At 44.1% G+C, this 26,925-nt stretch overlaps 1 protein-coding gene across 2 annotated transcripts in view; it reads right to left on the bottom strand.

Annotated features, from left to right (window-relative positions):
- Positions 1-26,925, bottom strand: part of CDC73 (cell division cycle 73) — a 247,593-nt gene that overhangs the window by 199,662 nt on the left and 21,006 nt on the right. For both annotated transcript variants that reach the window (XM_073592885.1, XM_073592886.1), the window contains exon 2: positions 6,770-6,875. In XM_073592885.1, coding sequence (XP_073448986.1) covers positions 6,770-6,875 — 106 coding nt within the window. The remainder of the gene's footprint in view (positions 1-6,769; positions 6,876-26,925) is intronic.

Genomic DNA, 26,925 nt, shown 5'->3' with positions numbered 1-26,925 from the left:
GCTGCTCCTCAGATACCAGGCTGTGAGAGCCAGACTGGCCACCTCTGGGTGATTTACTGGGCCTTGTATTAATAGATCGTGCCTGAGAGGTAGATACCAACAATGTTTGGTCGCCACCCCCAGAACAGTTGAGAACCAGGCCCTTTTTGGCCAAAAAGGCGTAATTAAGATGACTGGTACCCTTTCCCTTTGAATCTTCCTTAATATCAATGGAATTAACTAGAATGGGGGGGGGGGGGAGGCATAGCAAAGATGAAATCTCCATGGATACGCCAACGCGTCTGTCCCTAGTGACCCGTCGAGATTGCTTAGGGAGAAGAACTGAGGAACCCGTGCATGCTCTTTTGAGGCAAACAGGTCCACCTCTGGCTGCCCCCACATTCTGGCAATCATAGTGAAGACTTCTGGATTCCATGACCACTCTGCCTCTTGAATGGGATTCCTGCTCAGGAAATCCACCACTCTGTTCAGGGCCACTTTAGGTGGATTGCTGACAGACAGCAAGTGTTCTTCTGCCCATCGAAGAATTTCCATTGCTAGTGCTTGCAAGGACCTGCTCCTTGTGCCCCCATCTGTTTAGATAAGCCACAGCCGTGGCATTGTCCGTTAGTATTTGAACAAGGTGTAAATGGAGATCCTGAGCAAATGCTGCTAGAGATAAAGCTTGAGCTCTCGCCAGTTTGAGGACCTTGTCTACTCCTCCTTGGACCAACTTCCTTGAGAGAAGTACCTCTCTAGATGGGCCCCCAACCCCAAGAGCTGGCATCGGTTGTCAGTCTTCTTTCGACTGGAAAGGCCCAATCTAAACCCCTTGATAGGATCTCTTATCTCTTCGACCACCATAGTGACCTCTTCACCCGAGTTGGTATCTTCACCACCGTATCTAGGGATCCCAAACTGTGATCCCATTACTTCAAGAGAAAAAAGTCTTCAGACACCTGAAAAGGAGTCTCATCCACTGGACAGGCGGCATTGTTGAAGTCAGTACTCCTAACGCCGACATAACCTATCTTATCGTTATCTGGTGGTTGGTCTGCAGTATTGGACACAGTGTAGTGAATCTTGTCCTTTTTCTCGAGGGGGGGTGGGGGGATTTTTTGATCCACAGAATTGATTTGATAACCAGAAAGCGATTCTCTTGAGACGGGCTTAGGGAGAATTTCTGAAGGTTTAGAATCCACCCCAGAGACTCCAGATGGTTGCGTGCTCTATATATGTTGCTCTGCAACTCTTCCCTTGAGGGGGGAAAAATAGCAGGTCTAAATAGGGAATCACTGCGATTCACTGAAGACGAAGTGGAGCTACTGCTTCTGCCATCACCTTGAATCATTGGGGTTTTTTCGGCTTGTGTAGGACGGAAAAGGATTCCATCCTTTCCTTTCGCGTGGACCAAATCTTTCCTTCTCTCCTGGGACTTGCTGTCCTGCTTCTGAGCTTTTTGTGGTCGAAAAAGACATTTTGGAGGTTGGTTTATTCTTTTTAACTGGGAAAGACCTTTTGTTATCGGCGGTCCTGTCTAGAATGTTACCTAGATCAGGGCCAAAAAGAAGATCACCCGAAAAAGGGAATCCCACAAAGTTTACTTTGCAACGCTGTGTCACCTGGCCAGGTCTTTAGCCATAAAGCTAAGCTCTTTTCACAGCATTTGTCAAGGCTGCTGATCTAGCTGACATTCTAATTGCTTCAGCCAAAGCATCTGTTATATAAGCTACTGCAGACGACAAGGTAGAAAACTAATCCAAAATCTCCTGTTTGAGTGAATCTGCCACTATATGAGACTTCAGCTGGTTAATCCAGTATTCCAGGTTCCTGGCTACACATGTTGTGGCCATAGCTGGCTTTAAATTGCTCATGACTGACTGCCGTGATCTTTTGAGCAAAAGATCCATACACATTTATCCATTGGATCCCTTAGAACCCCCATGTCTTCAAAAGGACAGGTTGGATCTCGAGACCTGAGAGAAGGCAGCATCCAACCTGGCCACCTTGTTCTAAACAGCAGAGGGGTATTCCTCAAAAGGGAAACATCTCTTGCGGGCTATGGAGAAAAAAGGTTCTCTCTCCGAATCCTGCCATTCTTTTTTTAATGGCATCAGAAATGACCAAATGGATCGGTCCGACCCTTAGGTTTGCTTAAACCTGCATACATGTGGTCATGAAGAGATAGTTCCTTCTTTTCTTCACTTAAAGCGGAGTTCCACCCAAATTTTGAACAATATCTGTATGTATTCTCTTCCTTGCCTAGATGCTGACATGCCGTTTAAAAAAATTTAAATCGCCGTAATTACCTTTTATTTTTCTATTCTTCTTTGCACTTCCTGGTTCTCCTCCCGTGGGAGTAGGCGTGTTTCTAGCCTCTCCCAGACTCCTGGGAGCTAGTCTCAGGCTTCCCAAGATGCCACTGAGCATGTGCGGGAACGAGCGGTGAATGCTGGGAGCACAGCATTCACCACATCCAGGAAATAAATGCTTGTGGGCTTCAAATGCCCACAATGAAGATGGAAACCACCTGCAGTGAATAATATAAGTTATTCTTTCTGACGAAATCTGACACAGGCGGACATATTACACACAATATGTGAGTATGTAATGCTGAGAAGAAAAGTTTGTGAATGAACTAAAAAAAAAAAAAAAAAAAAAAAAAAAAAAAAAAAAAATAGATAGATAGGTGGACCCCCGCTTTAAGCCAAGAGTAACATGAATGGCTTCAAGAAGCCCAACCACCTCTTCCAGGGATAACTTAAATTTGGAGGGGGTCACATCAGCCTCCTCAACCACCCCTTCCGAGTCCTTAACGGAAGGTGCGGGGGACTGTTCTTCGCTGTTTGAAGGCCCCTCAGATAGAGTTTCCAACACTGGGACAGGAAGTGAACTCTGGGAAGACTCTGAAGTGGAGGGCTGACTAGTAGCCGGATTAACCGAGTCACGAAAAGTCTGAATCGTGGCATATAGTTCCTTCTTTACAGAGGCAACCAAGTCATCACAAACAGAAGCCGATTCCTCCCTAACTAAAGAAGTGATGCAAGTACTGCATAGGGCTTTCTTCCAATTTTCTCCCATTTTGGCCCTGCGTGAAGGTCCTCTCTTTTTGCCTGGGTCAGAGCTCTTGGCCTGTGAGAGAAGACAAAAAAAAAGGGAAGAAAACCAGGGGACCCTTAGCGAGACCCAGTCTCTGCTTTTATGGACCACCCCACAGGTACACTAGGAAGAAACAGGTAAACCTCCAGTGCCACTAGGGGGAAAAGGTAAAAAGAGAGAGAGACCAGAACAGGTAAAGGAAAAAGCAGACTTAAACCGCTGCCTCCTGAGCCTTGCTGGTGCCTATGTCTGTCCCCACAGCTGCAGACGCCGACTCCTCCATGGCGGATATGCAGTGTTCCACTTGTGGCTTCAGACGCTGCTTCCCGGACTCCCATAGTGCCACTGCATCGGACCGGAAGCAGAAATAGGTGCCAGCTTCTGTCCTGCCTCCTCCCCCCTACGTCTTATGCCGGAAATGACGTTGGCGCTGACCCGGCGACCCGCTCTGTCACTTCCAATGCGACCTTCCCATCAGCCCTAACAAAAATGGGGGTGGTGCATGTGCACCGCCGCCTACCGGGACTTTGCAAACCACCGGATCTCTGGCTCTTACTGAGCACCAAAGGGAGAAGAGGAACCCAAAGCACTACTGCTGCCACTACCTGGGTAGGACAGAAGGACAAAGGGTCTCTAAGGAGGGAAGAAAATTTAGAGAGGAGGCCCCGTCTCTCACGAACACCTAAGAGATCCTGGCTCCCCTTCTAAAAGATGTTCCCTCCGGGCCGGAAGAAACACAAAAACTGAAGTGTGGTAAGGAGGTGCCTCCCTTTAAAGATCTGGAGGAAGAAGGTGTTTCCTGTGGTCCAGTGGGAGGAGTCACCATCTCTCATGCTGTCCTGAAAGACCCCTTAGGGCCCTTTCACACTGGGGTGGGGGCAGCGGTAAAGCGCCGCTTTACCGTCGGTAAAACTGTCCCGCTAGCGGCCAAGAAAGGGTTAAAAACCACCGCAAAGCACCTCTGCAGAGGCGCTTTGCCGGCGGTATAGCCGCGCTGTCCCATTGATTTCAATGGGCAGGAGCGGTGAAGGAGCGGTATACACTCCGCTCCTTCTCCGCTCCGAAGATGCTGCTAGCAGGACTTTTTTCCCGTCCTGCTAGCGCAACGCTCCAGTGTGAAAGTCCTCGGGGCTTTCACACTGGAGACAAAGCAGCGGCACTTTCGGGTCAGTTTGCAGGCACTATTATTAGCGCCTGCAAACCGCCCCAGGGGAAAATGAGCTTATTAACCACTTGCTTACTGGGCACTTAAACCCCCCTCCTGTCCAGACCAATTTTCAGCGCTGATGCATTTAGAATGACAATTGCGCAGTCATGCTACACTGTACCCAAATTACATTATCATTTTTTTTCCCACAAATGGATCTTTCTTTTGGTGGTATTTGATCACCTCTGCGGTTTTTATTTTTTGTTAAAAGCCCAAAATTTAAATTTTTTTTTTTTTATATTTCGTTATAAAATTTTGCAAATAGGTAATTTTTCTTCTTCATTGATGTACGCTGATGAGGCGGCACTGATGGACACCGATAGGTGGCAGTGATGGGTGGCAATAATGGGCACTGATCGGTTACACCGATAGGTGGCAATGATTGGCACCACTGGTGGGCATTGATAGGTGGCACTGGCAGGTACAGATGAGGCATAATTGCCTCTTCGGGACAGATGTTCCTTGCAGATAAGCCGGTGAAAAAACGATTACCGAGCTTTTTTTTTTTACATCATGTGATCAGCTGTCAGCCAATGACAGGGACCGGCCCCTTACTCTGATCACCTGAGTCTCAGTGACTCGGTGATCACAGCAGGGGGCGCATGTAGAAAGGAAATTCAGGTCCGCGCTGTGGCCGTCATTCGGCTATACCGCAGACGGCAAGTGGTTAAAGAAATGAAGAACTATCATATCCACATCGCATTGGAGGACCGCAAGTTTGGACTCTAAGTATCTGCTGGTCGGTAGCAGCACCCATAGTGTGACTGTTTACCTATGATTAATGAGTGAACTTATACAAATAGGTTTGCTGTATATACATGTGAATTAACGTTATAGTACACTGCAGTCTTATGATGTATGTATATATGATTACATGGGAAATGCTTGCTAGGCAGTGTGTGTGTGTGTATGTATAATATATATATATATATATATATATATATATATATATATATATATATATATATATATATATTACACGCACACATACACGAGAAGCACAATGCCTAGTAAGCATTTCCCATGTAAATTAGAATGCGGGGGGGTTGACTAAGACACAGGGCAAGGGTACCGTATTTTCTGGTGTATAAGGCGACTGTGCATATAAGACGACCCCTAATTTTACAGTTTAACCGTTTTTGCCTGTACTTACCGTATAAGACGGCTTCTGACGCTTTATATTTCTTCACTTCTTGTTGGAGCTGGCGCCATATCCTTCTTCCTGCTTGCTGGAGCCAATCACAGCGAGCGATGTATTCTATTAATGAATACAAAGCCTGCTTGGATTGGCAGAGGATGTAACATCATCAGCCCGCGCCTCTCTGACTCTCAAAGCCAATTGGCAGAGGTTGTTACTCCAGTCCGAGTAGGCTCTGTAATCATTTGAATACAACCCTTATCAGGTTTGACTCAGCGGTATATACTGTATGTAGCCGAAGCTACATACAGTATTACCGAACACCCAGCAGGCATCGGAGGGGCTGACCTGGCGCATAAGACGACCCCTGCTTTTTGGCCAGTTTTTTTAAGTGTAAAAGGTCGTCTTATACGCCGGAAAATACGGTAACCACTAGCATGTTTTTTGAGTGGTCAATTCACATGGCTATCTAAAATGAAATATGGTGTGTTTTGTTTTTTTTTTGCACATTTGTGAAATGTTCGGGAGGAAATTGCACATTACATATGTGTGCATTACATATGTGTGCATTACATATGTGTGCATTACTACTGTATTATTAACAAGCGCAACCTCATCTTTTTATATATTTTATGAAAAAAAAGTTCAGTAATATATTGCGCTTTTTGTGCCCTAAAATTTAATTAAAGCAGAGCTCCACCCAAAAGGGGAAGCTCCGCTTGTTTGCACCCCCTCCCACATTTAGCACTTTCTTTGGGGGGGGAGCGGATATCTGTCAAAACCAGGTACCTGCTCCCACTTCTAGGCAAGATCGACGCACAACAATTTACAGCCCTCCTCCTTCCCCTGCCTTCTGGGAGAAACACGTTTGCAGACTCCAAAAATTATTGCCGGGGACCCAACCCATAAAAAGGCAAAGCTATAGGCCATTGACCTTGTGTCAGGAAAGGCACCTTACGTTACACTCACTTTAGAACATGATTTTGTTCTGAGAGGATATTGTGCAAACATATCCTTACTTAGCCTATTTGGATAAGAGCTAAACAAATCCTAGAAACCAGGTAGCCCATCAGCGACTTAGATAAAACTATGCAAAGCTCAGGTTTGTGCAAAACCCTTTACCTATTGTAAGCGATTATACAGGAATAGAGAACAATCTACTGAAGTCAAAGCTATTAACACTGATGAAGCAACAATGCAACTAGCAAGGATCATCACAGGGGCAATTTCACATAAAAGAATTTAACCTGCCTATGCAAAAGTACACTTTTAAAACATGTTTTTACTGAATAGAAAAACAGTGAATATTGGAATGAACACTCATGGAAAACTGGCTTTGCACTTACCGCAGCACGTCTGACATATACAGGATGGGAAAGATGAACATTATTAAGCAAGAACAAGATGGAGTCAAGAGTATAGTATTCTCTTGGTTGTCCTTCTTTTCCAGTTCTAAAATGAAACAAAAAACAAAGAAAAATTATGATGGACAGAGGTGGCTTTCAAGATAATCACTTTTCAACATTTATAGGAGGACAGTAAAACGCTCCAACCTAGGCACTGGACACGTTCTGGGAGGTACAAAATTGTAAAATACCCTTTTTCAACCAGGGTGCCCAAGCACCCTGGTTGAAAAAGAAAACCAAGAAAAGTTGAGGCTGTGGATGAAGTGGTTAGCTTTGCATAACACTATTTTATGGCTTTGCAACTACAACCTAGTAGCACTTTGCAAAGCCAGTTATACTTTCTGCTTTGTACCTGGCTTTGCAAGTATTGCTTTGCAGCACTCACAAAGCCAGGTACAATGCAGCACGTACAAGGCCATTTCTTAAACAGTAAGCGCAACTGGCTTTGTGAGTGCTTCTTTGCAATTAACCTTGCGACTATTGCTTTGCAACTGGCTTTGTGTGTATTGCTTTGCAATTACTACATTAAAACTTTTAATACAAACTACAACTTTATAAAAGGGTTTGGTAACTACTGCTTTAGAAATTCTGGTTCTAAAGTGCTCGTTTCCAAACTCTGTTCTAAAGCAGTATCTCCCAAATACGCCTTTGAGGCTATATTCAAATGGGAGTTTAGCCACAATATGAAAAGGCAGTGGCAGGAATCTGCTGATTCTTGCTGCCATTTTTGACAGCTGTGAGCGGCAAGCTGCAATGCACTTTGTGGATGTCCAGCAGCAATCACCAAAAGGTAAATGCTGGCTGTGCCAACAGCCACAAATAGCTGCAGACACTGGCATCCTGTCATTAAAGTGTACTGTACAGGCTCAGCAGCCGCAGCTTACTACTCACAGGTGTCAAACAGCAACAGGAATCAGCAGATTCTTGCTACCACTATTCATACTAAAACACCTATGTGAAGCACACATACTTTTTTTCGTTCAACCCAGCGGGCTTTAACAAAATTAAAAAAAAAAAAAAAAAACAAACACTTACAGATCACCATACTAACACTAACAATGTTAGTGCAGTGATCTCCACCGCTGAGCTGAGCTATTGTGTTCTGACTGGGGGACTGCGCTCAGACATTGGCCTGAGGTGTGAACATACAGGAGTTGGGGCTGATCTGAGGTGTGAAGAGGCAGGAATTGGGACGAAGCTCGGATGTGATGTCACAGAAGTTCTTAGCCGGCATATTCATTTCAACCTTACCGTATTTACCTGACAGCACACCTTTTTTGTAAGTTACCATTGACCTCTGAAAGCTCAATGTTTATTTTGTACTATTATTGAAGTAGTTCTTTATGATTGACAAATGTATATATATCTGGCACTCAGTTTTTTTTTTTTAAAGAAAGTGCTCAAAAAGGTTGCCCACCCCTTAGAGTCTACAAGACAGTGTAAAACACCCCCAAAATTACCCCTTTATAGAAATTTCTCAAAACATAATAAAATATTTGCGTTTTTTTTTCCCCCCCAAAAATATTGCAATTGTAACAAGTCATTTTTCACACACAGTATAGGCATACTTACAATTACACTACAAAGCACATTCTGCTACTCTTCTCCTCTTCTTCCCCCCCCACCCCCCCACCCCCCCACCCCCCCCCCTGGGAGTCTGGATCCGCGAGGTGCCTGGACTGATGCCTGTCTCAGCCAGCTGCTGAGAGACAGATGGTCTCTCCCTGCCCCTCCACAGGTCAGCACGCCATTGAGCGTGGAGGAGCAGAGAGGAGAGGCTGCTGACAGTCAGCAGCTCTCCGCGCGGGGATCTGTAAGAACCGAGCCATCAGCGGTGTTCGATGGCTCGGTTCTCAGTGCAGAGGCGGCGGGGGACCGATGCTGCATCCACCTAGGCAAGTATAAGGGGGGGGGGGGGGTTGGGGGGTCGAAATACCATACTTCTTTTAAATAGCCCCTGTTCACATCTGAGTGTTCCGTTCCCTGAAGCAAAAAGCCAGAAGCTCAAAAAAAGTACAAAAGTACATAAGCTTCTTTTTAGGCAGATTACAGGCGTTTTACATTGGTGACCTTTGGACCTCAAAACGCCTGTACAAAAAACGCCCTAAAAAACACCCTAAAAACGATATGCTCAGGCGTGAATGCAGCCTTAGACTTTGCCAGCCTAGATCAGGGTTTTTCAAACAGGGTGCCACGGCAAAATGACACAAAGCCCTGTACAATCTGACCATGAAAGGGTTACTGTGTTAAGTTCTGTGTACAGAGAGGAGGGAGAGCACATCCTCTCTCTCTCTCCCCCTCTATATTATCTGTATTTTGCTGGTAAAAGTGAAAGCTGTGTAAGCTGCCCGCCTGCGTCCCTACCAACCGACGATGTCATCAGTTGCTAAGGGAAAGCTGGGTGGCCCGCAGCCTAAAAAAAAAAAAAAACAGAACACACAAAAAAAGTGATTGGGCTCGAACACACCTTGCGTGAACAAGCCCTCAGACTGGTGTGCCCGGGGGTTGTACACAATTCTAAAGTGTGCCTTCACTACAAAAAGGTTGAAAAATACTGGCCTACTCTAATTGTAAGAGGGGGGGTGGGGATAGAGACAAATAATTTGTTTGGGGTGAAGGTCCACTTTAAAAGATACTTAAATAACTTCAAATCATCCAACTGCAACACTGGTAATTGATTATAGTTGTAGAACTTGTAAAGTCAATCACTAAAAATTAATGCAACCACTTCAAAATAATAATAATAATAATAATAATAATAATAAATAGCAAGATATTGGGTAGGACAAATGATAGCAACTGATAGTATATGCCCAAAATCTATGCCCAGCTAGTGCAAGCACAAACTTCATTCCAACAGCCCATAGTAATTAAACATAGTACACTAGCTGAATGAAAATATACAGAGCACAAACACAGAAATGCAGTCCCAAACTTGCAAGGAACCTCCACCATGCTTCACTGTTGCCTGCCGCCACTCATTGTGTCACTCTCCAGCCCTTCGAACAGACTGTCTCCTGCTACAGCAAAATATTTCAAATTTTGACTCAGTCTGGAGAACATGTTGCAATTTTCTGCACCCCAGTTCCTAGGTTTTCTTTCATAGTTCAGTCGCTTAGCCTCATTTTCACATTGGCGGTATGGCTTTTTGGCTGCAATTTTTCCATGAAGAACACTTTTGGCCAGACTTCTCTGGACAGCAGATAGGTGTACCTTGGTTCCCCTGGTTTCTGCCAGTTCTGTGCTGATGGCACTGCTGTACATCTTCCGATGCCAAAGGGAAGTTGAGCATGATGTGTCCTTCATTCGCTGCATTACGTTTCCTCAGCCGACCACTGGGTCTACGGTCCTCAACACTGCCTGATCAATGGTGTCCTCAATGCTGAGAATTAGACGCAGATTATTATCCATTATGCCATACCATCAGGGAGACGTGTGATTGGCCCCCATTTTATTCTGCCGCAGGACAACGACCCCAAACTTACAGCCAATGTTATTACGAACTATCTTCAGCATAAAGAACAAGGAGTCCTGGAAGTGATGGTTGGCCCTCACAGAGCCCTGATCTCAACAGAGTCTGTCTGGGATTACATGGAGGAGAAGGATGTGAGGCAGTCTACATCCACAGAAGATTTGTGGTTAGTGATCAAAGATGTTGGAAACACTACCCGCCGAATTCCTTCAAAACCGTGTGCACAAGCACTGTGTGTACCTAGAAAAATTGACGTGGGGTTTGAAGTCAAAGGGTAGTCACACTAAATATTGATTTGGATTTCTCTTCTGTTCATTTAGTTACCATTTTGTTAAATGATAAAAATAAACTATTAAACACTTCTATTTCTGAAAGCATCCTTCATTTACAGCAATCTTCCACACCTGCCTAAAACTTTTGCACAGTACTGTATATAGATTAGTTCCATAAAGTTTTATTTAGGTTTTACATAACACAATAAAGTAAAAAATGTACAGTAGGCAAAGGCAAACTTAGAACCCAAGAATTACAGCACTAGAGCATACAATGAACCAAAGGCATAATATACAATAGAAAATATGAGGTAATCTCTATAAAATTTCGGCTACACAATAAAATAAAATTGTTATCCCGTGTTAATAGTCATCTGCTACAGATATGAAGAAATTTACACAGGAAGTCTCTGGCTGCGCAACCACCTGGATTCAATATTATAGGAGAAGTACCATCAATCAACAAAAAAACCTGTGTGAAGATATGTAGAACAAAAAGGAGTGCAGGATAAAATCTGCCATTTCATTCAATCTGGTGAACCAATCCCTTAGAGATGGTATCCAATGCTGACATCAATGTACATCCGAGCGGCATTATTCAAGTGCATGACAAAAGACTTATGGTAAGCCCCTCCCATAACCGAGGACTGATGGATCAAATATTGTGTAGGTGAAAATTCAAGAGGATAGCTTGTAATTTTGAAGGTGTTCTAGATCATGTACGTTCACCCAAAAGTACTAAATGTTGCGTAAGAGCCACCAAGTATGTAGTAGCGTTCCCCCTTCGCCCCTCCAGCATCAATAAAGAACATTAGGAAAAAAGGCAGGGGTTCTGTACCAACGCACATATTATTTGTTATGTTCTTGGATAGTAACGTTCAGGGAACCCATATGTATCACAGTGACAGCTACTCCCCTGACAACACGACTCCCAACTCTTTTCCCACGTTTGAGTGGACAAGGGAGGACCAGCACACAACATCCACAAAGAATGCGTCTGAAGAGATCAGATGATGTTGTGGACACTTGGATGTACATAGTTTCTCAAAAGGAGCGAGTGCTCTGCTGTCATAGGCTCATTGTTGTGAGGTGTTACGGCTAAAATCACACTAGTGCTTGATGCATTAATCTATGCAAAATATTATATTTATATATATATATATATATATATATATATATATATATATATATATATATATATATATATATATATACACATATACACACACACACACACACACACATATATATATATATATATATACATACATACATACACACACACACAAGTTTTCTGTGTGTCCTAATAACACTACAATGCTGCGTTAACATGCAAGATGTATGCATTTTAACGCAACGCATATACAGTGCTAAAGATAAATGAGTACAGGCAGTCCCCGAGTTAAGAACATCCACGTTACGAACGGCCTCAAATGCCAGCCACTTTTGCTCCACGCTGGTCCTAGATACCTCCGGACACATCCCATACTGCAGTACTACATGTACTGCATTGCCAGAAGAGCCCCAGATAACATAAGCGCCCGGCACAGGCGGACATTACACTTACGAATGCAGGGTTCTGACCGGAAGTTACCCTTAGCCCTCATGCACACAGGCTGTTAAAAAAACGTTATGAAAACGCCAGTATCTTTGCAGTGATTTTTTTAAACTTTTTTCAGCGTTTTTCAGCGTTTTTGCAATAGCGTTTTTAGCGTTTTTGAGCGTTTTTCCGCGTTAGCGTTTTTGAGCGTTTTTTTTTTTTTTCAATGGATCAAAAACGCTAAAAAACGTTGGTGAATGACGTTTTTGAGCGTTTTTCAGCGTTAGAGCGTTTTTACAGCTGAAAAACGTCTCTCAGAACCCACTGGTCCTGGGTTTTTTTTACAGCTTAAAAACGCCTATGCCACTTGCAGCTCAAAAACGCCTAGGTGGGCATGAAGCCATAGACTAACATAGACAGGCCTTTTTAAGCTGCAAAAAAAGCTCAAAAAAGCAGCTGTAAAAACGTCCGTGTGCATGAGGACTTATAAATGCAGTGTTGCAACTTACGAACAACCCTACAGTCCCTATTGTGTTCGTAACTTGGGGATTTCCTGTACACCCCTTTTGAAAAGTAATATTTTAAATCAATATCTCAATAAACACAAAAACAATTTCCAACATTTTGACAAAACTGAGTTTTATAGAACATCTGTTTAGATCATTACATGAAAGGAAGGTTAAAGTGGATGTAAACCAGATTCATGAAATTTGAGCTGGGCACATACATCTGCAGTGTTTTCTCATCTCTCTTCAAAGCACTAAGACTGATAAAACCAGTTTGAATTTGTGTCAGGGAGGGTGCTATAAATACAGGCGATACTCAAAAAATTAGAATATCTTGCAAAAGTTCATTTATTTCACTAATGCAACTTAAAAGGTGAAACTGATATTCAAGATAGTTCAAGCCATGAGTTGTCATAATTGTGATGACTATGGCTTACAGCTCATGAAAACCCCAAATCCACAATCTCTGAAAATTAGAATATTACATGCAATCAATAAATCAAGCATGCATATGTACTCAGTACTTGGTTTGGGCCCCTTTTGCAGCAATTACTGCTTCAATGCGGCATGGAAGCTATCAGCCTGTGGCACTGCTGAGGTGTTATGGAAGACCAGTATGCTTAAATAGCGGCCTTCAGCTCTTCTGCATTGTTCGGTCTCACGTCTCATCTTTCTCTTGGCAATGCCCCATAGATTCTCTATGGGGTCCAGGTCAGGTAAGTTTGCTGGCCAATCAAGCACAGTAATCCCACGGCCAATGAACCAGGTTTTGGTGCTTTTGGCAGGGTGGGCAGGTGCCAAGTCCTACTGGAAAATGAAGTCAGCATCCCCATAGAGCTTGTCTACGGAAGGAAGCATGAAGTGCTCCAAAATCTCCTGGTAGATGGCTGCGTTGACCCTGGATTTAATGAAGCACAGTGGACCAACACCAGCAGATGACATGGCTCCCCAAATCAACAAAGACTGTGGAAACGTCACACTGCGCTGCAAGCATCTTGCAGTGTGTGCCTCTCCATTCTTCCTCCATACTCTGGGTCCTTGAGACGCAAAATGAGATTCAAAATTTGCGCTCATCAGAAAAAAGGACTTTGGAACACTGAACACCACACCAGGTCTGTTTTTCTTTAGCCCAGGTAAGACGCTTCTAACGTTGTTTGTTGTTCAGGAGTGGCTTGACAAGAGGAATACGGCATTTGAAGCCCATGTCCAGGATCCGTGTGTGTGGTGGCTCTTGATGCACTGACTCCAGCCTCAGTCCATTCCTTGTGAAAGTCCCCAACACTTTTAAATGGTCTTTTCCTGACAATCCTCTCCAGGCTGCGGTCATCCCTGCTGCTTGTGCACATTTTTCTTCCACACTTTTCCCTTCCACGGAAACTTCTATTAATTTGCTTTGATACAGCACTTTGGGAACATCCAACTTCTTTTGCAATTAACTTTTGAGGCTTTCCCTCCTGATGAAGGGTGTCAATGATGGTTTTCTGCACAACTGTCAGGTCAGCAGTCTTTCCCATGATTGTGATTCCTACTGAACCAGACAGAGATCATTTAAAGGCTCAGGAACCCTTTGCAGGTGTTATGGCTTAATTAGCTGATTAGAGGGGGACACTTTGAGCCTAGAATATTGCACCTTTTCACAATATTCTAATTTTCTGAGATTGTGGATTTGGGGTTTTCATGAGTTGTAAGCCATAATCAACACAATTATGACAAATCACGGCTTGAACAATCTTGCTTTGCATGTAATGAGTCTATCTCATATTAGTTTCACCTTTTAAGTTGCGTTAGTGAAATAAATGAACTTTTGCACAATATGCTTATTTTACGAGTATCACCTGTAGATTAGCAGAAAGCTGCTCTTTTCACAGGACAGCTCTGAAAGTATCTGCCTATCTGGAGGGGGTGGGGGGGGGGTGCCTTTCCTCCAATCAGCTGTCTCAGTGTAATCCAACACCATACTGCTGAATGAGGAAGTGAAAAATCTAACACCATGTGCACTTTCTAAAAACAGTATATAACGCTGAAGACAGCAGATATACATGTAAAACGTATGTAGGGAGATTTGTTTCATCCCTGTGTATCATCTGAGGCGGTTCACTTCACTGGATATATGTGAGGGTTTACATCCACTTTAACCACTTCAATACCAGGCACTTAGACATCTTTCTGCCCAAGCCAATTTTCAGCGCTGTCGCAATTTGAATGACAATTGCGCAGTCATACAACACTGTACCCACATTTTTTTATCATTTTGTTCCCACAAATAGAGCTCTATTTTGGTGGTATTTGATCACCTCTGCAGTTTTTATTTTTTGTGCAACAAATAAAAAAAAAGACAGAAAACTTCGAAAAAAAAAAACAAAGTTTCCTTTTTGTAAATAAGTAGGTTTTCTTCAATGACGGGCACTGATGAGGTGGCACTGATGGGCACTTATGGGTGGCATTGCTGGGCATCATTGCTTTATAATGGTACCAGTCAGTGCCCATTTGTGGGCACTGATTGGCACAGACTGGGCACATGTGGATGGCCATGGGGTACATACCTGGCCATCCACGTTGCCCGCTTCCCTGGTGATCTAGTGCAGGCATCCGAGGGGGGCTGCGCTGATAATCAATCAGCGCAGACCCCCCCCCGTCAGGAGAGCCGCCAATCGGCTCTCCTCTACTCGCGTCTGTCAGACGCGAGTGAAGAAAAGCCGATCAACGGCTTTTCCTATTGACATCGTGATCAGCCGTGATTGGACACGGCTGATCACGTGGTAAAGAGCCTCCGCCAGAGGATCTTTACCAAGGTCGGTGGAGCGGTGTGTCAGACTGACACACCAATACAACCGATCGCCACGATGCGTGCTCCCACGGGCGCGCGGCGGCATGTTATCCTGAAGGACGTCATATGACGCCCAGTCAGGATAGCTGAACCACCGCCCGGCCGTCAATCTGCTATAGGCCGGCGGGAAGTGATTAATAATATAACTGAGTAAAACTGAAAATTTTGTAATCTAATTACAATCTAAACAAATACACCCCACAACAAAAACTACTACATCTAGTATTTTGTATGACCTCCATGATTTGTAAGGACAGCACCAAGTCTTCTAGGCATGGAATGTTGGCGACATATTGCAACAATTATCTTTTTACATTCTTCAAGAATGACCTCTTTTAGGCTCGGCTCACACCTATGCGTTTTTGGTGTTTTGCAGAAATGCACTACAGTTCATCTAACATGGCTTCCTACAAGACACGTTCACATCTATGCTTTTTTCAGCCACTGCGTTTTTGGAAAGGGTCAGGGGCTTGTTTTTTTAAAATGCAAAACGGTGCTTAATTTTGCTTTTTTGGTTCAATACACTTCAATGAAGAAGCTACAAAAAAGTGTGCATTTGTGTTTTTTAATCTGCCCAACAAACTGAGCAAAAAAAAAACAAAAAAAAAAATTGCATAAAGCAAATTGCAAGTGCAAAAATGCAGAAAGCACTGTAAAACACATCCTGCATAGGTGTGAATTGAGCCTTAGAGCCTGGATGCTGGATGGAGAGTGATGCTCAATTTATCGCTTCAGAATTCCCCATAGGTGTTCGACTGGGTTCAGATCAAGAGACATACTTGGCCCACTGAATCACTTTCACCCTGTTCTTCAGGAATACAACAGTGGTCTTAGATGTGTGTCATGTTGGAAAAGTGGAAGACCAAGGGTTGGTAGCATCTTCTCTTTCAATATAGAGCAGTACATCTGTGAATTCAATGAAATGCAGCTCCCCAAAACCAGCAGCACTCATGCAGCCCCACAGAAGGACACTGCATTTTTCTTTATACTCACCTTTGCAACGCCATACAGTTTTGAACCCATCAGTTTCAAAAACATTTATCTAGGTCTCATCACTCCAGAGCACAGAGTCCCAGTAGTCTACTTTTTCAGCATGGGCCCTGGTAAATTCTAGACTGGCCTTTGCAGCAAGGAGCACATGGAAGGGCAATGCATGCGAAACAAAAACAAAGAAATTCCAAGCTCAACTTACCAACCAGCCTGCAACCAACTGAATTATCCTGTCTAACAGTATGCATTATGGTTGCAGGCTGGTCATTAAGTTGAGCGTTGCCCTTCCATGATCTCCTTGCTGCAAAGGACAGTTATAGGTGGCCATTTGTTGTACTATGCACTGGACACCTTTCGTGCCATGGTGCTGTGTGCCCAGTGCACCCGTGCGTTTAAGGAGGGTTGGGCTCCCTCCAGGCTCACCTGTCCTCTGTCTATGCATTATAATGCATGTGCTTCCACTGTGGAGGGGGGCTCTCAAAATTGAGTTAGGAATACAGAGAATACTGGGGTGCCTTGACGGGGCTCTGTGGCATACCCATGCATTTGCAAACGTGTGCAAACTAAACCCCTATTTTTAATGCATACCGTTAGGACAGGATAATACAGTTGGTTGCAGGCTGGTCAGTAAGTTGAGCTTGGAATGTCTTTGGTTTTGTATCAAGAACTACAGGACAACAGCCGCAAAGGCTGTCGGTAGTTGTAGTTTTCCTCATTCACAGAACACTGAATGAAAGATGCAGTTGGAAGGTCAGAGCCTCGCACGGACGTTTTTTGTTTTTTTGTTTTTTTTTTAATTTAGACTGCGACGGCACGTCACTGGCAAAATGGGGGAATCCGGCGGGTGCGAGGTCCGGTGCATTTGTAACATGTTACACCCTGAATATGAGTGTAACATGATACAAAAAGGTGAACCTTTTGTTTAAAGTAAGAAGATGGGGCTGGGGAGTGAATGAGTTGAAAGCTCACAGGAACTGGAATCAAAATCTGTGAGAAGCCTTTATAGAATTGCACCGGAAGGCCATCCATGCCTGGACTCTTACTGGGCTTCATCTGCTTCAGGCCCAAAAAAAATTCCTCACCTGTAATTGGTTTATTCAAGCCAGCTGCCACTGACCTGGAGATTGCTGGAGAGCACCAGTTAATCAGATAATAAATAGGCTTGGGAAAGTCGTTCCATGTCAGAACTAAACAGCAGATTATATTGGGTTTCGTAACATTTTAATTGCAGAGCTATGTCCTCCGTTTTGCTCTACACAGTACCCCTCTTGTCCCGAATAGAGTGCACAGTCATATCAGCTTTCCAAATCTCGTAAGATATTTGCCAAGAGTTTACCACGCTTGTCTGCATGTTCGTCAAAAAGCTTCTGATTAAGCATGAAATGGCGATTCATCTTTTTCTCCAATTATTCAAGCAGCTTAGTCCTAGTCTCAGAGCTGTGAAAGTGGCCACTGCCTGCGTGCATTTGTGAGCCACTTTAAGCGAGTGGATCTGGGCCAAAAAGGATTGAATACAAGCTTGCTTCAACCTAAAGGCAATGCGAGAAATGTGGCACTAATAATGTAATTGTGTGCCATGCTTTGCGGCATGAATGTCACTTCTGAAGTTTTGTTTAGGGCAAAATCCCGCAGCCTAGACCAAAAAAGTTCTCAAGTCACAGGGATCGCTTAATAGGGCAGGATTAACATGGTTATTAACCCTTACATGTACCCTACCCAGCGAAGTGACTGGCCTCAGGTGATACACAGGTTAAACAAATCCTCCTACATAACTTGTACCTGTTTATCTTCAGTCTTCTCTACTCTACATCTGTTAAAGATTGTGTGAGCGGTGACAAAACAGGGGGTGGAGAATTGAAATTACACACTGCAGAGTTCAGTGGAGAGCTCTGAGTGCTGAGGGGAGGGAATGGGAGGGGAAGGAAGGGACAATCCTCCCCCCCCCCTTTTTACACAGCAGGCCGTCACCTTTTTTCTCTTGATGTCAGGAAAAAAAAATTGTCAGAAGTGAATCATGCTAATGGCAGAGGAATGAAGCAGACAGAAATAACACTTAGAGCTTTTGATTGAGACAAGTACACACTATAGAGCAGTGATGGCGGAACCTTGGCACCCCAGATATTTTGGGACTACGTTTCCCATGATGCTCATGCACTCTGCAGTGTAGTTGAGCATCATGGTACACAAAGTTCTAACATCTGGGGTGCCAAGGTTTGCCATCACTGCTATAGAGCAGTGGTTCTCAACCTGGGGGTCGAATGACGATTTACCAGGGGTCACCAAATCCTGAGCTGTTCCTGAAGCCCGCATCACTCCCAGCCTTCTTGCGGCTACCCAGCAGGGCTGTCCCTGGAGCCTGTGGCCGCAGAGCTGGGCTGTTTCTGGAGCCTGCGGCCGCCCACTCAGCCCCTTTGCAGCCACCCATTCAGCTCACGGCATGGGGGGCAGAGACTAAAGGTCAGCTGACTGGTGAGGAATGTGAAGTGGAAGGGGCTGGAGGATACCCCATCTCCTGATTCTCCAGCATAGGTGGCACTGCTGCAAGACAACACAAAGTTGGAGACAGTGATTAACACTGCCTGTGATTATAGTTGCCAATAAAAGTCCCCACTACAGTTCTCAGATCAGTAGATGACCTTGATCAAGAGCGCCTAAGTTGGCTGATCAGAACTCCCCACCAGCACTGCCACTCACTGCCCCCCCCCCCCCCATCCTAAAATGTACCCATAAGAGATTTTAATACTGTACGAGTGGAAGGGACTCAGGGAGCGCTAAATGTCCATGGGTTAGGGGCGCAAATTACTTATCTTGCGTTTGGGTGGTGACAATCCATGCTACAAAAATAATTTTACTGTTAGGGGTCCTCACAACTTGGGAAATTTTATCAAGGGGTCAGGGCACTAGAAAGGTTAAGAACCACTGCTATAGAGGGATATGCTTTGTTCATATTTCCTGTTTGAGGTTTCCAGCCACTTTAGGTCTCTAGAGATTAGTCCTTCTGTCCTATTCTGGGAACAGTAATGTCAGTGGTCCGATAAACATAAATGGCTTTTATCTATATAATAAAAAGAACAAATTTCAAGGAGAGGAAACTATTTTTCCAAAATACTCCCCTGCTACATTTATACACTTATCCCAGAGTTTAATGCCTGGAAAGCTTCGGCATAGAAAGATTTGTCAGTATGCCTGAAACATCCTAGGACAGCCTGCTTCACTTTGTCATCAGTGCTTTGTCATCAGGCCCGGGCTGTAAGGGAGATGTGAAATCCCTCCTAGCCGAGTTGTTGTAATGTGCACCTAGTGCGGTGAGCAGTATAAGCTTCTGCGTTGTCCTGGGGAAAACAGGACGCTCATAATGATCAAAATCAGGCAGTCTTTGTTTCACAGACGCGTAAGCAAATCACTCAGAACACGACAGTAATATTCACATTCTTGGTACTCAGTGTGTGCCAACTTTTTTAAAATAAAAACTATTTGTGAAGGATGGTGTTCACTGTTTCCACAGAAAGATTCATCTGTTGTGCAATTTCATGGCAGGTTATGTGTCGATTATCCAGGATCAGGCGTTTCACGTGCTGAATGTTCACAGGAATGACTGCCATCAGCTGGGAACCACCATGGCCAGGATCATCACCGACGGATGTACGGCCATCTTTGAAACATCTACACCATTCAAGTCTTACTGCGGCTGAGCGTCTCATCACCGTACTTTGCTTGAAGTCTTCTGTAGACATCCGCGGGTTTCACACCTTCGTTCATAAGAAACTTCATCACCACATGCTGTTCCCATGCACGCACAAACACTGTCTGCCATCTTGATTAACAGTCTCTGGACTGGCCCGAGACATCTGCGCCACCTACCAGTAATAAGACACTGGCCACTGCTTGTACCACCATGCTAGCATCGCTTTTTATACCTGTAAAATTAAAAAAAACTTGAATGCCCCTTAGTACATAGGGTCAATAGCTGCAGATTAATTACGTTAGGTCAGACTGAGAGATGGAAAAATTATTTTTCCTGGAATAATTATGATGAGGTGGCAAATGCATGAACTCCTTGACATGAGGGTGAAGTAGTCTCCAGCAGCAACGTGAGCTGAAGTCTGACTCTGATCTGCCACCGCGCTTCAAATGGTACCAAAAAAGTAGCCATGGTACAATCGATAAGGAGGGTTCAAAGACAGAATGAAGTCCCCCTTCCCCCCTCCTCAGCACAAGAAGGCCAGTCTTAAAAAGTGTCAACTGTTCACAAACCTTCGAGAGAATGTAACCTGCTTTTCATTAAGGCTGTAGATGTTTGCGAACATAAAGGGCCTTGCACCTTATGTACCCTTTAAAAACAGGAACCACCCTTCTAGATTTGCCAGTTGTTGATTAAAATTGGAGGCAAACTTTTGATATTAAAAATTGCAACCCTTCATCTTAGAGGTTTTAGAGGAGGCGCAATACACAGAGGGGAATCTATGATTAGAGAGCTTCAGGGTACATAATTGTTTGAAATCTGTTTCCTGGAGAAACGCAATCTGTAATCTACAGTGGTACAAGTCATAGAATTGGATTTTCTGGGACACTGAGCTTGGGGGACGCTGTCCAGCTTGTGTAGAAATAAACGGATAATCTTGTGCCTTTCAAAAGGCACCCTAACAAAAATGTGTGCTTACATACATCAGAAATATTACATGACAATGTGTTGCGCTGCTGTGAATAAAACCTACATAGAAATGTGAAAAATAACTAATGAAGCACTTATGTAGGATAGTGAAACCACCATGATCAATATATAACTAAAATAATAAATACACGTAAAGGACAATCAATCGCAGAATATTGATAATATTGTTCGGCAATGAAACTGAATTCCCAGCGCTGCACAAAATAAAAGTTCAGTCATGTGAAAAAGACAACTGCTGCAATCAAAATAAACCTCTTCCATTTAAGTGCCAATCTTATAGTCCACGCAGCGCGATTCTATCAATGGGAGTGAATACCTCCAAAAGGATATGGTCCTTCACCACAGGAAATGTAAAAATGATGTGAAATTTTGTTGGTGATTGAATCCCCAATCTCAGTGCTGCAAATCCAAATGAATCTCCAGTGCACCACCATGCAGTGAATATAGGGTGGGCCTGTACCCGTTTCATAGACAAATGCAATAGGTCTACTTTATCCCCAACTTCAGGGTGATCAAGTGTGTAAGCCATTCAGGGATGGTACAATGGACTTTCCCTTTATTGTACACCTCAGCTGTACCCTCTTCCTCTGCTCTAGCTGTGATATTTCTGAGGGTTTCTGTCGACATAGCTCAACACCACAGACTACCATAGTGCAATATGTAAATTATGTAAATGTCACACATTAAAATAACACTCACACGGTGATAACTTGTTAAATGCATCCAAATAAAAACATCCAGAGGTGTCAGTGTTGCACTGGTTGACCCAGTCTGTGACGTCACCTGCCTCCTCCCCACGCGTATTGTCACCGATCACGTGACTTTAACAGGGGTAGCTAGGTGACTTGCGCAGACGTCTTATACAGAATTCAGTTTCATTGCCGAACAGGATCGTCGGTCACTATTCTGGGATTGAGTCCCATTTATGAGTATTTTTATTATTTTGGTTATATATTGATCACAGCGATTTCACTATCCTACATTCATTATTTTTCACATTTATATGCAGGATTTATTCACCACAGTGCAACACATTGTCATATTATATAGAGGTCGACCGATATATCGGCCGATATTTGGTGTTTTTTACTTAATCGGCATCAGCCAATTGTGCTGATAAAAAAGGCCGATATCAGCGACTTGCAAATGACTTCTGTAATAGAAGTCAATACAAGTTGCCTGAAAACTTCTGTGAAGAGACTTCTCCCCTCCTCTGGGCAGCCTGCCAAAAAGAACCTGAAGGATACAATGTTTACACTTATGAATGAACTGAGCTCTGTGTGTAGAAGCTCTCAGTTTAACCATTTAAAGACTAAATCTTTTCTGACACTTGTTGCTTACAAGTAAAAATCCTGTATTTTCTGCTAGAAAATCACTTAGAACCCCCAAACGTTATATATATATATATATATATATATATATATATATATATATATATATATATATATATATATATATAAGCAGAGACCCTAGGGAATAAAATAGCGGTTGTTGCAATATTTTATGTCACACGGTATTTGCGCAGCGGTCTTTCAAACGCAATATTTTTTGAAAAAATACACTAATAAACTTAAAAAAACTAAGCAGTAAAGTTAGCCCATTTTTTTCCATCCAAAAGTTTTGATTACCTGTTTTTGTGTATTTAATATTTAAGATATAGTTTTTAATTTTTTTTAAATCTAAATTCTACATACAAGTGAACCGATTGGAGGTTTGTTTTGTTTAATAAATGTTTAAATGTAAAAAAATTTCTGTATCATTTAAACATCCTGCCAGCACATCGCCTCAGTGTGAAAGCACTCGGGCTTTCACACTGAGACTGCAGGGGAGCCGTTTTACAGGCACTTTACAGGCGCTATTTTTAGCCCAAAAGCGCCTGAAAAACGCCCCAGCGTGAAAGGGGTCTAACTGTTAGATTTTATGAGATGAAGGAAAAAAAAAAATCGGCCTAATATATCGGCACCAAAAAAAAAAAAAAAAACACATCGGCATCACATATCGGCCACCGCGATTTCTAAATATCGGCATCGGCCAGAGAAAAAACCACATTGGTCGACCTCTACCTATTAACGCAGGCAAACAAGCCTGGCATGTCTAAAAGCAGGGGCAGGATCAGAATGGGACCCTTGTCATCTGGCTAGCAAGCCAGGAGTATATAGTCCAGGATTGACAAAAGCAATACCTGATGAAGGGCCTATGCCAGATCTTTTATATGAATTATTTGTGTTCCAGATCTAACTGGAGGCCATCCTGTGGATGCCGTAATGGAGATGATCAGTGAAATAATTTTGTAATTAACCAACACTCATACAGGCTGTGAATTAATATAACAGATTAAAATTAGTTCCGATAACGAACTATATTTTTCATCACAACTAGTTCAACAGGTCAGGGGGGCGTGGCCTAGCGCATGGAGCCGTAGGTCGCACTTTACAGCGGCTCCCGGTCCCACGGATCTCCACGAGGATCTAACAGGGACATCCAGCCTCACACCGCTCCTCAACCGCACAGATGGGCAAAGGAAAGCCCAAGGAACACCCTAAGCCCGTCGGCGATCGCACACAGAGCGATCTTGGCAGATTTGTGACCAGAGCATCTGCGGCCTACAGCTCACAGGGACAGCCTAAGATGGCGCCGGCACCTCCATCTCCCGCCCGCTCTGAACCTCCAGACGACATGCAGGTACGCTCCAGGGCTCGCTCTGCCTCACTAGCTGACCTTGAGCCCACACTGCAGAGCCAACATAGCCCGCACAGCCCCTACAACCAGTCACAGGCATCCCTGAATTCAGGAGACGGATGGGACTTAGAATCGCAGATGCGATCCCTCCATACATATATACGCTCCCTCCCCTCAAAAGCCGATTTTGAGCACTACACCACCCGCATGGAAAAAGCATACAGGCAGGAGATAGCGGAGCTTAAAAAGGGACATGGGAATCCGTATTGAGGATGTGGAAAATACCACAGAGGGCGTATGTACCACCCTGCAAACACATGAGGAAATTCTGAACTCTCATACTGCCTTAATCCAACAGCTCATGTACCACCAGGACGATATTGAAAACCGTAACAGACGGAATAATATTAGAATACGCGGCATCCCTGAAACCATTGAGCATAAAGACCTGGCAGGGGCTGTAACCTCTATCTTCAATCAAATACTTCAGCAACCCAAAGACACTCACATTGAATTGGATAGAGTGCATAGGACCTCCGGTCCCCGCAATCCAGATTCTGCCTATGTCCGTGACACCCTGTGTAGAGTGCATTTCTACAAGGTAAAAGAAAACATCATGCGAGAGGCAAGCACCCTGGACTCCATTAGGCTCAACGACACCCCTGTCATGTTACTCCCGGACCTCTCCCGCCAGACACTAGCCATGAGACGTTCTCTGAAACCCCTTACCTCAATCCTGCAAGAGAGACAAATCAGATACCAATGGCGCATTCTGTTTCAACTGCGAGTTCAGCACGAGGGCAAGACGGCCATCTTTCGTACCTTGGGAGACCTACCAAGATTCCTGAGCACCATGGAACTTCCACAGGTTTCCCTACCAGACTGGCCTCTCCCAACTACCACACCTGGTCTACCATTCAGCACGCAATGGCAGAAGACCGGCAGGCAGAAGCGCCCCAGACCCTCACCCTCACAAGTCACCAGACGGCTGATGCTCTCTCATGGAACAGGGTGATACCTGTCTCCAATCCTTTTTTTCCCCTCTCTCTTGCTTTGTCAACAAGAGACGAACCCACTTCTGGACTTCCAGAACTACCAGCACCACATTGTTTACAGACGATGCGCACAAGTTTTTCTAATTTTTTCCTCAGTTATTTGTTTTTGGTCTCGTAGCGCATCCTCTCATGCATACCAGTTTTTCCTTTAATATTTTACCTTTTTTTTTTAATAGTCCATCATGTCTGTGGCTAACTGTTGTTGGTGTGGGGTGGGGGAGGGGGGGGACCCTGATTGTGACAGGGGAAGTATATATTTGTTCTAATACTGCTGATAAGCCTTAATTTACTATAATCACAATATCGCACTGATGCCTTCCTTCCACACTGAGCTTTACCCTAGTCCTCCCAGAATATGGGGGGTTGTCACCACCTCCCCCCCCCCTCCACCAATGGGACTCCCTGTACGCTGTTTGAGTACACGGAGGACTCCCGTGCTTCAGGAAGCATTTCGACAGCGGTGCGGAAGGGAGGCAGATGTGTCATACTAGGGCCACTACATTACGCCTATGATTAGAGATGTTTGTGAGCGATGTCCTTAGGTTGTTCATGCTTCATGTACGGTGGGGATCCCGGGACCGGGGGGTGCTTTGTGCGCTTACCACGTTTGAACCCCACTTAGGACCAATAGTGCTTATTATTGCACTGTTTACGTTACTTAGTATTTTTTTCTATCCAGTTACCATGCGATTTTACTCCATGATTCATCTCAGGATACCAATTCATGGTTTCAACCTCCTTTTTCACCTCTATATCTCATGGTGGCTCTCTCTGTCTATACGGTGGATGTGTTTTGTTTTTACAGGTCTGAGGCGGTTTCTGTCCACCTTCTTTGCTTCTCTCACTTCCTCTACCCCTACTCCTTCTCCCTACTTATCCTCTGTTCCCTTCCCCCCTTTCTCCCTCTCCCCCCACGCAGGGCAGGTCCTGGGTCACCAGAGTTTTGACGGGAGATTTTAGGCTGGTTCCCACCCCATTACTCTCATGCTTCCGCTAGATCACATTACCTTAGCCTCCTATAACTGCAGAGGTTTTAACACCCCTGAGAAAAGAAGCCAGGTGTTATATCACTTCCATAAAGCCAAGACTCAAATCTTACTACTTCAAGAAACGCACTTTAAGGGTTCGACCATCCCAGCCTTGAATAACCCTCATTTCCATAAATGGTTCCATAGCACTAATCCACTTACTAAATCCAAAGGAGTGTCCATAGCTTTCCACAAATCCTTCCACCCGGAAGTATTAGATACCTTGATAGACCCTGACGGTCGCTTTATCTTTCTCAAACTAAAATCTAACCTTTCTATTTTTACAGTTGCTAATGTATACGGACCAAACCAAGACCAAGGGAGTTTTTTCTCCATGCTTATAGACAAACTAATCTCGTTTGGGGGTCCCGGTTTTATTGTAGGAGGAGACCTCAACGTGACCTTCTCGCCAGCCGTGGACACCTCCTCGGGTAAGTCAGCTATACCACATTCCACCCTCACACATATCAAATCACTCCTACACTCAGCCCAATTAGTGGATGTCTGGCGAGTCCAACACCCATTCGAGAGAGATTACAGCTGTTATTCGGTCGCTCATAATTCATATAGTCGCATTGACTATTTTCTAGTATCCCAATCCCTACTTGATATCCCTATACAAGCTTCACTGGGTAACATTCTTTGGTCTGATCACGCCCCCGCCCATTTAAGCTTAGCCCACCCACCTAAAGCACACAAAACATTTTCCTGGCGTCTAAATGACAATTTACTAAAGGATAGCCTTTGTGTGACAGACATCCAGCAGGCAATCCGAAACTTTGTTCATGACCACCGCTCAGATGACACCAACCCCCTCACCAAGTGGGAAGCCCTGAAATGTGTGTTACGGGGAATTTTCATCCAACATGGCACACGATTAAAGAAGGCTACATCGGCCGACATAGTCAAGCTACTATCATCTATTCACACCTTAGAAAGCACACATAAGAAAGACCTCGCGCATAGTACCTTTGTGGATCTCTCCAACGCCCGCAGAGATTTACTCCACATTCTAGATGCAAACACCCTTATAGCCAGAGACAAAGGACGAAATC

This window comes from Aquarana catesbeiana, linkage group LG07 (assembly GCF_042186555.1).
Source record: "Aquarana catesbeiana isolate 2022-GZ linkage group LG07, ASM4218655v1, whole genome shotgun sequence".
Taxonomy (NCBI): domain Eukaryota; kingdom Metazoa; phylum Chordata; class Amphibia; order Anura; family Ranidae; genus Aquarana; species Aquarana catesbeiana.
This window is presented reverse-complemented; position numbering and strand designations above follow the sequence as displayed.